General features: G+C 54.0%; 1 protein-coding gene across 1 annotated transcript in view; it reads right to left on the bottom strand.

Moving 5' to 3' along the window:
- Positions 1-2,872: 2,872 nt before the first annotated feature.
- LOC142364768 (acrosin-like) overlaps positions 2,873-11,956 on the bottom strand; it is a 96,977-nt gene continuing 87,893 nt past the window's right edge. Inside the window, exons 2-5 of the mRNA XM_075444896.1 lie at positions 4,772-4,972; positions 4,173-4,438; positions 3,724-3,869; positions 2,873-3,238 (exon numbers count right to left, since the gene is read on the bottom strand). Of these exons, the coding sequence (XP_075301011.1) occupies positions 2,873-3,238; positions 3,724-3,869; positions 4,173-4,438; positions 4,772-4,972 (979 nt within the window). The remainder of the gene's footprint in view (positions 3,239-3,723; positions 3,870-4,172; positions 4,439-4,771; positions 4,973-11,956) is intronic.

The raw sequence follows: 11,956 nt of genomic DNA, 5'->3' as shown, positions 1-11,956 counted from the left end.
CCAGGACGGGGAGAAAATTCATGGCTGCCAGCGGCACGTGGCAGCTGCAAGAAGCGAGAGCTGGTGGCCAGCAGTGCAGCAGCCGACGTAGTGCCTGCAGCAGTCCCGCTGCCCAGGGAACCCTTGGCCCCGTGGCTGATGTCACAGAGCGGCTGGTTCCGGGTGCTGGGCACGGTGGATTCTAGGGGGGGGCGGGCAACATGGAGGGTTCCGAGCAGGAGGGGAGGCAGAAGCTGGGCTCGGACACCCCCAGCAGACCCCCGCTGAATGCTCTGCTTGCGGGACGAGGCTCTGCAGACCTCGTGGCAGGCAGCAGCGCCTGCCTCCCAGTGCTGCCTGCTAACAGCTAGCCGGGAAAACCAAGTGTGGCACCATAGCCTCTTTGGGAAGTTCACTGCCACCCCGCTCTGCGCAGCCACTTGCCACCAGGTCCTTCCCAAAGAAACTGACACCGCAGAACGGAACTACTACAGGCAGTAGGCACCTGGTTGGGGGCTGAAGAGCCAATCTGCTTACAGCCGCGGCAGGCAAGCAGGGATGTGCAAGCCAAATCAACCAAGCATAGCCAAGCACTGCCATCCTGTCCTGCACAAAGCACAGCGAAACACAGATGGAGCACGCTCCACGCTGGCTCTGTCTGCCACCGCAACGCCCTCTGACAGGCTCCGTGTCCTTGCTGTCTACCAGCTACATTGCTCTTCTGGGCCAACACTGGTGCGGGCAGTCGCACTGCCTGCTATGCGTGGCCACAGACGTGCAATTGGAAGCAGCATGGCTTCATAGGCACTAGAAGACGTCCCCAAACAAACCGCACTCCACGCTGCTTTGGTTTTCAAAAATTGACCTGAAGGTGGTGCCCGATATCTGCTTAGAGCAGGCAGAAGGTGGCCTTGGAGAACGTCACTTGTCTTCTGTGGATACTCTGTGATGCCAGCAGCAGATTTTTGCAGGTGGTTAAGAGGGAATGGTGTGAGAGGTGGGCACACTTCAGCAATATGTGAAGGAAGAGCTGGGGTCATTCTGGGGAGAGCACTCTGGCAGAGACAGCTTTGCTTGTTTGGCTGAGCCCTGTCCCTAATCACCACAGCCCCCAAACAGGTAGTGCAGAGGGGACGTGCCTAGGTGGGAAGCAGCTCGGGGTATGCGTGGTCAAGCACCTCCAAGTCCTTCCTGACTCCAGCAGGTGGAGATGTGGCCGGTGGTTGGCAGGCCTGGTCCTCTTGTAAGGTCTGTGAATGCTGGGGCTGATCAGTCAGGTAGGCTGCAGCCACATGCCACCCACGGGACTGAAAAGGTCTCTGTCCTCTTGCTCGAGAGCCAGGCCAGCTTCAGGTTCGCTAGTGCACTGCGCACGCACACAGCGCTCCCACCAGGAGCTGGCGCGAGACACTCGGTCTTTCCAACTGCGGGGTCCCTATGACCTGTGTTCCCTTCTGCCATCGCCAGCAGCCAGGCCGCTAGACCCACCCCTCTAGCAGGTACAGAGCGGGGCCACACAGAAAAGGATGTGGAATGGCTCTCAAGAAGAAGGTCGGACAGGCTGTGGGGAGTAGGGACAGGGTTCAGCCAAACAAGCTAAGCAACCGGCACTTTGCTTATGCTCAAGGACGAGCTTCTTGAGCCCCCCTGCTCTCCATTTTCCACACTTATTCATCCCCCTCGACTTCCTTGGCTCCTCACTTTCTCTGCCCTTGTCTCCTCCCAATCAAGGGACCTAGCCCCGCCTACTAGTCCCCCTTGCTCCCAGGTCTGTCACATCTGGGAACAGATTGGGTCTTTCAGGGGCTGTTAGCTAGGTCATCTTGGCCTTGCGTGGCATTACTGCAGTGGTTTCCTGGCTACAGCTGTCCCTGCCAGAGTCCTCTCCCCAGAATGACCCCGGCTCTTCCTTCAGATATTGCTGAAGTCTGGCCACCTCTCACACCATTCCCCCTTAACTTCTGGTGACATCTGGCTCTTCCTCATGGCACTGTAACTCCTGCCAGCTTTCTTTCATCTTTCCATTTAGCAAAGGCTTCAACCAGGTCCTAATCATCATCCCCAGAGTTGTCTGCATGTCACATCATTATTTTGCATCCTCTTTCTAGCCTCAATGTGCCAGTCTTCTTCATGCCATGGTGGCTCTGAGCACGCTCCTGTCTGACCAGCCATGGTGTCAGCCCTGCTGAGCGACTCTTGCCCTTTGTGCCCTCCTTGACTGCCTGCAGCCCCATTTTGCCGGGCGTGGAAATCCTTGCCTTGCGCACGAGAGTGAATTGGACTCAGGCACGGTTAACTGTGAAACCTGGCAACTTTATTCCAAGAACTAAGTCAGCTTCAGCATTTGTGTGCACTGGGAAGTGTTGCGGAGGAAGAACCGGACTCGACACGATGATCAATGTGATCACGTACAAGCCGTTTATTAGCCTCAGATAGCTCACTTTTATATTCCCCACTACATATGCGGCGATTCCCCATTGGTGATAATCAATTTAACTCACATAGTAACTCGATTATGATTGGTGTGCATCACTAGCTCACGCGCAGTGCTCGTGGCCTTCTTGCAGGCGGCAAGTTCCTCTTCGGCATCTGGGAGTTGTTTGTCTCTGCATTCTTACTTCCTCATTCCAACCGCAGTTTGTCCTCTGGATGCCCTTGCGGCCTTATGCTAAGGCTCTGCGGCCTTAGGCTAAGGCTTCATGGCCTTCTAGAGAAATGCTGGATTGCTCACATGTCCCCAGTCCTTTAATGCTTCATCCTCCACAGGGAGGAGAGCGGGCAGCACAGAGCAGGCCTTTGATGCTGAGGCTGCCTTTGGAGCAGCAGGCATTGCCCCAGAAGGAAATGATCATGGTCCAGTGCAGCCTGCGCTGGTTCCTGTTGATCCTGCTCCTCAAGCCTTTTTTCCCCTGAGGAACTGCAGGAGCTCCTTCAGAAGAGTAAAGAATTCCACCAGCTTCTGGCGTGGAAATGGACAGGAGCTAATGCTGCCCGACTGTGTTGGTGCTGGTGTTGGCCTTGGCCTCTGAGAGGGGCTTGAGGTGGAGAGAAAATGACTCCATGGCTGTGCTGTTGGACTATCTCTTCTTGCTGAGCGCAGTCCCATCTGTAGCAGGATCCAGTCGTAGAAGTGCTGCGTGGAGGTGTAGACTCCAGGCTGGTTTGGTCTGGCACAGCCTCTCCCCCAGCTGGTCACTCCAACAAGCCAGAAGTAGTCGTTGGTGTTATCTTTGCAGACCAGAGGACCACCGCTGTCACCCTGCAGCGGAGGAGAGAGGGTTAAGGTGGTGTTGGGTGGCCCCGGTCAGCACTCTGGCTGGCTCCTTCTCTCCCGCAGCAGCTGCCAGAGCTGTCCTGACTGCACACAAAGGCTCTGCTCAGGTGCTGGAGCCTACAGAAGCTTGTCTGGCAGGGGGTGGTGGGCCAGTCAGGCAGGGCTCTCTCTCTGTCCTCTTTGCACAGTGATCCTGGATGTGTGGAAGGGGGATGTTGCAGGACTGGGCTCTGGAGCTGTGGGCTGCCCAGAGCACTAGATGGGCTTTGTGGGCAGAGAGCCAGGCCTCTGGGACAAGGGCGGCCCTGGGCAAGGACCTGCATCTGGGCAAGGGGAGGTGAACCCCAAGAGTGGAGGGGACCCAGCAGTGGCAGGCTGACTTGCCAGGCAAAGCACGCGCTGGGGCAGGTTTGGGCGGTTGCCACAGGGCTGCCTGTGCTGTTGGGGGTGGACTTGTAGCACGCTCCTACCTGGCAGGTGTCGATGCCGCCCTGCGGATAGCCAGCACACAAGTTGTGGCTGTGGATGGCCCCTCCGTACCAGCGGCTGCTGTTGCAGAGCTTGATATCGATGAGGCGGACCTTGGCCTCCTGCAGGACATAACTTGGTCCCCCAGCTGCCAGCACAGAAAAGAGTTAACAGCCAGCAGCTCGCTGCCAGTTCTCCTCTCCTCCCCCCCACCCCCTCCCCGGCGTCTGGCTGAAGCCCTGCCCTAGGGCTGGGCTTTGCGTCTCCAGAGGCACTGTGCCGCTGCTGTCTCCCTTCTGTCTTGCTTGGGGTAATGGGCCAGGCCCACCTCTCCATCGGCATGCACCCCGCAGCCCGACTCTGGCTTTCGCCTCTGCTGTCAGGAAGCCCACCCCGCCTCCCCAGTGTGCCCAGCCTGCGCTCAGGACACCACTCCCTTTTGGGAACTCACCTCTTGCAGTCGTGGAACCCCAGCCACTGACGTAGCAGCTTCTCAGCTGCGACACTCTCAGCCAGGCGTCGGGCACACAGGCAAGCTGCACGTAGTAGCCGCACAGGACAGGCTGGTCCAATTCCAGCAAGGCAATGTCGTTCCTCTGCGTGATGTTGTTGTAGTGCTCGTGAACCAGTAGCCGCTTAATAGTGCGCACTTGGGTCTCAGGGCCCAGCTGAGTCAAGTGGCTGGCCCCGATCACCACGTGCCACATGATGATGTGCCTGCAAGGCAGGTGGAGAGAGGGGTCAGAGGGAGCGCAGCCACGTGCTGCAAGCAGCCCAGCAGTTGCCTGCCTTCTGCTGCACAGGGCAGAGAGGAAGGCAGCGCTACGGAGGGTGCGACTGCCCTAGCACGCCTTGGGCACAAGGAGTGTCGGGCGGGAGGCTGCTAGGAAGCTGTGGCGTGAGCCCAGCCCTCTCGCGAGCAGTCTCTCAGCTGGGCTTGGCAGTGCCCAGGCACTGGGCGTGCTGCAAGGAAGCGAGATGGCGCTAGCACGTGCTGCTGTGGAGCGGGCACGTGCTAGTGCTGTGGGGCTGTTCCCTGGTCCTCCTTACCCGGGCGTGATGAAGCAGTGGGCTGCTGTCAGCACCCACTGTGGGCTGATGAGCGACCCTCCGCAGACATGCGCTATGCCTCCTATGATGGGCTTCTGGATGCTGACGATCCAGGGCCAGGCCCCTAGCTGAGCATCGGTGCCACCCACGACGCGTGACATGCCGTAGTAAGAATCCATGGGCCGGTGCCCGCAGGTCCCTCTGTAAGCAGAAACTGATGAATGTCCTGCTCGGTGGCTTGCTGCTGTTGAGGCTGCAGGTCAGCCCCCTTCCCCCCCACCAGGCGCTGCATGGACAGCAGGACCGCGGAACCCTGTGGGGCATGCGTCCATCTACCCCTGTTTGTGCTTGAGCCCCGTAGGCGAGTTGTGCCAGCGGCCTGGCTGCTGGCAAGGAACTGAGGCTCCCACATGGCGTTTGGGAAGCTTTGGTGTGGCCAGGGGGAAAAGCGAGCACCCGCCAGTGAAGCCCACAAGGGCTGCCCCAGCTCCCTCCCAGAGCCTCGGGCCACTTACCCACAGTTGTCCCACATGCCGTACGCCGGCCAGCACACGGCCAGCAGGACCAGGACGGGGAGAAAATTCATGGCTGCCAGCGGCACGTGGCAGCTGCAAGAAGCGAGAGCTGGTGGCCAGCAGTGCAGCAGCCGACGTAGTGCCTGCAGCAGTCCCGCTGCCCAGGGAACCCTTGGCCCCGTGGCTGATGTCACAGAGTGGCTGGTTCCGGGTGCTGGGCACGGTGGATTCTAGGGGGGGGCGGGCAACATGGAGGGTTCCGAGCAGGAGGGGAGGCAGAAGCTGGGCTCGGACACCCCCAGCAGACCCCCGCTGAATGCTCTGCTTGCGGGACGAGGCTCTGCAGACCTCGTGGCAGGCAGCAGCGCCTGCCTCCCAGTGCTGCCTGCTAACAGCTAGCCGGGAAAACCAAGTGTGGCACCATAGCCTCTTTGGGAAGTTCACTGCCACCCCGCTCTGCGCAGCCACTTGCCACCAGGTCCTTCCCAAAGAAACTGACACCGCAGAACGGAACTACTACAGGCAGTAGGCACCTGGTTGGGGGCTGAAGAGCCAATCTGCTTACAGCCGCGGCAGGCAAGCAGGGATGTGCAAGCCAAATCAACCAAGCATAGCCAAGCACTGCCATCCTGTCCTGCACAAAGCACAGCGAAACACAGATGGAGCACGCTCCACGCTGGCTCTGTCTGCCACCGCAACGCCCTCTGACAGGCTCCGTGTCCTTGCTGTCTACCAGCTACATTGCTCTTCTGGGCCAACACTGGTGCGGGCAGTCGCACTGCCTGCTATGCGTGGCCACAGACGTGCAATTGGAAGCAGCATGGCTTCATAGGCACTAGAAGACGTCCCCAAACAAACCGCACTCCACGCTGCTTTGGTTTTCAAAAATTGACCTGAAGGTGGTGCCCGATATCTGCTTAGAGCAGGCAGAAGGTGGCCTTGGAGAACGTCACTTGTCTTCTGTGGATACTCTGTGATGCCAGCAGCAGATTTTTGCAGGTGGTTAAGAGGGAATGGTGTGAGAGGTGGGTACACTTCAGCAATATGTGAAGGAAGAGCTGGGGTCATTCTGGGGAGAGCACTCTGGCAGAGACAGCTTTGCTTGTTTGGCTGAGCCCTGTCCCTAATCACCACAGCCCCCAAACAGGTAGTGCAGAGGGGACGTGCCTAGGTGGGAAGCAGCTCGGGGTATGCGTGGTCAAGCACCTCCAAGTCCTTCCTGACTCCAGCAGGTGGAGATGTGGCCGGTGGTTGGCAGGCCTGGTCCTCTTGTAAGGTCTGTGAATGCTGGGGCTGATCAGTCAGGTAGGCTGCAGCCACATGCCACCCACGGGACTGAAAAGGTCTCTGTCCTCTTGCTCGAGAGCTAGGCCAGCTTCAGGTTCGCTAGTGCACTGCGCACGCACACAGCGCTCCCACCAGGAGCTGGCGCGAGACACTCGGTCTTTCCAACTGCGGGGTCCCTATGACCTGTGTTCCCTTCTGCCATCGCCAGCAGCCAGGCCGCTAGACCCACCCCTCTAGCAGGTACAGAGCGGGGCCACACAGAAAAGGATGTGGAATGGCTCTCAAGAAGAAGGTCGGACAGGCTGTGGGGATTATTGAGAGGGCTTTAAACAGAGCTGGCGGGGCTCATTGAGAGGGCTTTAAACGAGGTTCAAAGGGGGAGGGGGACATCACCCAGCTCACTAGGGAAGAGCCCAGGTTTGGCGTGCCAGGGTCAGGGGTGAGATTTGCTGCCCAGCTCAAGTGTGTCTATACCAACGCACGTAGCATGGGCAAAAACAGGAGGAGCTGGAAGCCATTATACAGCAGGACGGCTATGACTTGGTCGCCATCACAGAAACGCGGTCGGACAACTCGCATGACTGGCATGCTGTCATGGATGGCTACAGACTCTTTAGGAAAGACAGGCCAACAAGGAGAGATGGTGGAGTTGCTCTATATGTGAGGGAGCAACTGGAACGCGTTGAGGTTGGCCTGGGGGCAAATGAGGAACGAGTTGAGAGCTTGTGGGTAAGAATTAAGGGACAGTCTCACACGGGTGACATTACAGTGCCACCTGACCAGGAGAAGGAAATTGATGAGGCTTTCTACAGGCAGCTACAAGCAGCCTCAAAATCACAGGCCCTGGTTCTCATGGGGACTTCAACCACCCTGACATCAGCTGGGAAGACCATACAGCTAGGCAGGCACAATCCAGGCGGTTCCTACAGAGCATCGACGATAACTTTCTGACGCAAGTGGTGAAGGAACCCACAAGGAAAGGCACTCTGCTGGACCTTGTATTAACAAACAAGGAGGGACTGGTGGAGGCTGTGAAGGTCGGAGGTAGACTCAGCTGCAGTGACCATGGAATGGTCGAGTTCAGAATCCTGCATGGAGGAAGCAGGGCGATAAGCAGGATCAAAACCTTGGACCTCAGAAAGGCTAACTTTGGCGTCTTCAGGGAGCTACTGGGAAGAATCGCATGGGCCAGGGCTTTCGAAGGCAGGAAGGTCCAAGAGTGCTGGTCGCTGTTTAAATGTCACTTCCTCCACGCTCAGGAGCGGTGCATCCCCCTGAGAAAGAAGTATAACAAAGGAGGAAGGAGACCTGCATGGTTGAACAAGGAGATTCTAGTGGAGATCAGTTGGAAGAGAAAGGTCTGTGGAATGTGGAAAGAGGGGCAGGCCACTTGGGAAGAGTACAAAAACGTGGTGAGAGCGTGCAGGGATGTGACGAGGAAGGCCAAGACCCACTTGGAATTGGAGCTGGCAAGGGATGTCAAAAACAACAAGAAGGGCTTCTTCAAGTACATCAGCAGCAAAAGAAAGGCTAGGGACAATGTGGGGCCGCTGCTGAATGAGGTGGGTGTCCTGGTGACAGAGGATGCAGAGAAGGCAGAGCTACTGAATGCCTTCTTTGCTTCAGTCTTCAGTGTCAAGGCAGGCCCTCAAGAATCCCAGGCCCTGGAGGTAAGAGAAGAAACCTACAGAGAGGACGACTTTCCCTTGGTTGAGGAGGACTGTGTGAGGGATCGATTAAACAATCTGGATACCCACAAATCCATGGGCCCCAATGGAATGCACCCACAAGTGCTGAGGGAGCTGGCAGATGTCATTGCTGAGCCACTCTCCATCATCTTTGAGAGGTCCTGGAGGACAGGAGAGGTGCCCGAGGACTGGAGGAAGGCCAATGTCACTCCAATCTTCTAAAAGGACAAGAAGCAGGACCCAGGGAACTACAGGCCGGTCAGCCTCACCTCCATCCCGGGAAAGGTGATGGAGCAGCTTATCCTGGAGGCCATCATCAAGCAAGTGGAGGAAAAGAAGGTTATCAGGAGTAGTCAGCATGGCTTCACCAAGGGGAAATCATGCCTGACTAATCTGATAGCTTTCTACGATGGCATGACTGGCTGGCTAGATGAAGTTAGAGCCGTGGATGTTTTCTACCTTGACTTCAGCAAGGCTTTCGACACAGTCTCCCATAATATCCTCCTAGGGAAGCTCAGGAAGTGTGGGCTAGATGAGTGGTTGGTGAAGTGGATTGAGAACTGTCTGAATGGCAGAACTCAGAGGGTTGTAGTCAGCGGCGCTGAGTCTAGTTGGAGACCGGTAACTAGTGGTGTCCCTCAGGGGTCAGTACTAGGCCCAGTCTTGTTTCACTTCTTCATCAACGACCTGGATGAAGAGTTTGAATGTACCCTCAGCATATTTGCTGATGACACCAAACTGGGAGGTGTGGTATATACACCAGAAGGCTGTGCTGCCATTCAGCGTGACCTGGATAGGCTGGAAAGTTGGGCAGAGAGGAACCTGATGCGGTTCAACAAAGGCAAATGCAGAGTCCTGCTCCTGGGGAGGAACAACCCCATGCATCAGTACAGGCTTGGAGTGGACCTGCTGGAGAGCAGCTGTGCGGAGAGGGATCTGGTTGTCCTGGTGAACGACAGGTTAACCATGAGCAAGCAGTATGCCATGGCTGCCAAGAAAGCTAATGGGATCCTGGGATGCATTAGGAGGAGTGTGGCCAGCAGGTCGAGGGAGGATTTTCTTCCCCTTCACACTGCCCTGGTGAGGCCCCATCTGGAACTGTGTTCAGTTCTGGGCTCCCCAGTTCAAGTAAGATGAAGAGCTACTGGACAGAGTCCAGCGAAGGGCTACGAGGATGGTGAGGGGACTGGAACATCTCTCCTATAAGGAGAGGCTAAGGGAGCTGGGCTTGTTCAGCCTGAAGAGAGAAGGCTGCGAGGGCACCTAATATATACTTACAAATATCTGCAGGGTGGGTGTCAGTAGGATGGGGCCAAGCTCTTTTCAGTAGTGCCCAGTGACAGGACAAGGGGCAACGGGCACAAACTGAAGCACAGGAAGTTCCGTCTGAACATGAGGAAGAACTTCTTCCCTCTGAGGGTGACAGAGCACTGGAACAGGCTGCCCAGGGAGGTTGTGGAGTCTCCTTCTCGGAGATATTCAAGACCCGCCTGAACAAGGTCCTCTACAGCCTATAGTAGGTGACCCTGCTTGGGCAGGGGGGTTGGACTAGATGACCAACAGAGGTCCCTTCCAACCTCTACCATCTGTGATTCTGTGATTCTATGATCAACCTCCAACATGCTTTGTTTTTTCAAAATTTAGTTGATACTGGTTAAGACAATTACCAGAAAAGTTAGTGCAGTCATGTTATGACAGTTCTGAATTTCTTCAGTCTAGTCCTCTCAAATACCCAAGCTGCACACAAGCCTCTTTCAGACAGTCTGTTTTATCTATTATTGCAATGTCAAGATAGTCCTTCATTTGTTATAGATCGATTGTAAGGCTGGATTGCATTTTGAGATCTTCAAGATAAATCAAACCCCGGGATCAACCCCACAGATTATATAACATATCAAATTCAAAGTAAAAAAATAACAATTCAGGGACAAGAGCAGGCCAAAGACATCTTCATGAGGCAACAACACAGGAAGCGTATGTGGAAGAAGGTAAAAGAAATTTGAGAGAAGATTAGTTAATATTGGTGCAGTGCTCTGAAGATCAGAAGTGTGAAGCATGAAGTGTACCAAGGAGTGGCAGAGGAGGGGTGGGCACTTGGCCCATGGGGCATGGGAGTCTGTGAAGCATGGGCAGCCTCCATCCACAGGCACAAACCTGAGTCTAGGGAGAGAAGGCTGAGTGAATTTTGCGCTTTATTTTATGGTATGGCATTTTCTGTATGTATTCTATTGCATGGCATGGTATTTATTTTTCGTAAGTATTGCATGTGCTGTATGGTATATACAGTATGGGGTTTATTGTATTCTATGGTATGGTCTGCTGGTTTTTATTGTATTCTTTGTATTGTAGTTTGTATTATATTGTACTGTATGTTATCTATTGTATGGTATGGTATTGTATGGTATAATGTTACACTGCATTTTGTATTGCATTTTATGTATTTTATGTGTCATAATGTATTTTACGTGTTCTCTTTAATGTATTGTACAGTAAGGCATTGATGTTATTGTAGGTATTTTATGTATTATTTTGTACAGAATATATGGAATGGTGTTTCTTGTACTGTATTTTCTCGACTACTGGGATTTGTGTTGTCTAGTATGCATTGCATTGTCTGTCACGTATGGTATATGGTGTATTGTATTTTATGTTCTGCACTGTATCTATTGTATTCTATTTGATGAAGGTTAGGGTATGCACTGTACTGTATGCAGGCATTGTATGTACTGCATGCTGTGTCGGTATTGTATTGTTTATCGTGTGGTGCCTACTGTGTGTTGTATGGTATTGGATGATACGGTGTTGTATGGTGTGGCGTAGATTGCCTTGTCTATATCCTGTGTTTGTGTTGTAGGCATTGTATTTTGGTTTGTATTGTCTTTAGTACTGTATGCATTTGACTGTATGCAGTACACAGTGTATGCTGTAGCATGTGTTGTATGTGATGCGTGTGTTGTATTTTCTATTGTATGTGCTGTGCGTGTTGTGTTGTGGTGCTGGTGTTGTATCCTATATTGTGTTGTATGTCATGCTACGGCATTATTGCAATGCATGTGTTGTATTGTACGTATCGTATGTGTTGAGTTGCATGGTATGTATTGCAGGGCCTGGCGTTGCGTTTATTGTACGTACTGTATTTTTTATTGCATTGACTGCTGTATGGTATTTTGGTTTGTATTGTGGTTTATCACAATCAAAATCAAGTGTTATTAAAGAAAACAAGCAGTCTGTACCGCACCGCAAGCTAATAAGCTTAATGCCTTGGTGATGTGTTTGACCTTTGCTTCTGGGACTTTTTTTCCCCTCTTCTTACTCATTCCATGTTGACTCTGCGAGGAGTCTCCTCTGTGTCTTCCTTCCACTCCAGCCTTCTGCTGCAGGCAAAGACAACAGACATGTCTATGCCATGCAATATTGTGCATTTTAAGAATTGCAAGGCACTCTCACAATCTACTTCTGTCAGTATGACATGGAATTGTACCTTGCAGAAAGAGCTGCTTGGTTGCCTATGTATTGTACTGATTTTAGCTCTGAGCACAGTGCCATGCTGACACAGCTACACGTGGCTTCCAGCTCAGGGCCCGCTTTTTTGTCACTTCCCTGGGAGATCTCTCATCTCTATTCCACTGTGTGACATGTGAAAAAAAGAGAAGTGATCGAGTGTGGTGCTGTTCTAACTTATATTTCAGCATCTA

This window comes from Opisthocomus hoazin, chromosome 29 (genome assembly GCF_030867145.1).
Source record: "Opisthocomus hoazin isolate bOpiHoa1 chromosome 29, bOpiHoa1.hap1, whole genome shotgun sequence".
Lineage (NCBI taxonomy): Eukaryota > Metazoa > Chordata > Aves > Opisthocomiformes > Opisthocomidae > Opisthocomus > Opisthocomus hoazin.
This window is presented reverse-complemented; position numbering and strand designations above follow the sequence as displayed.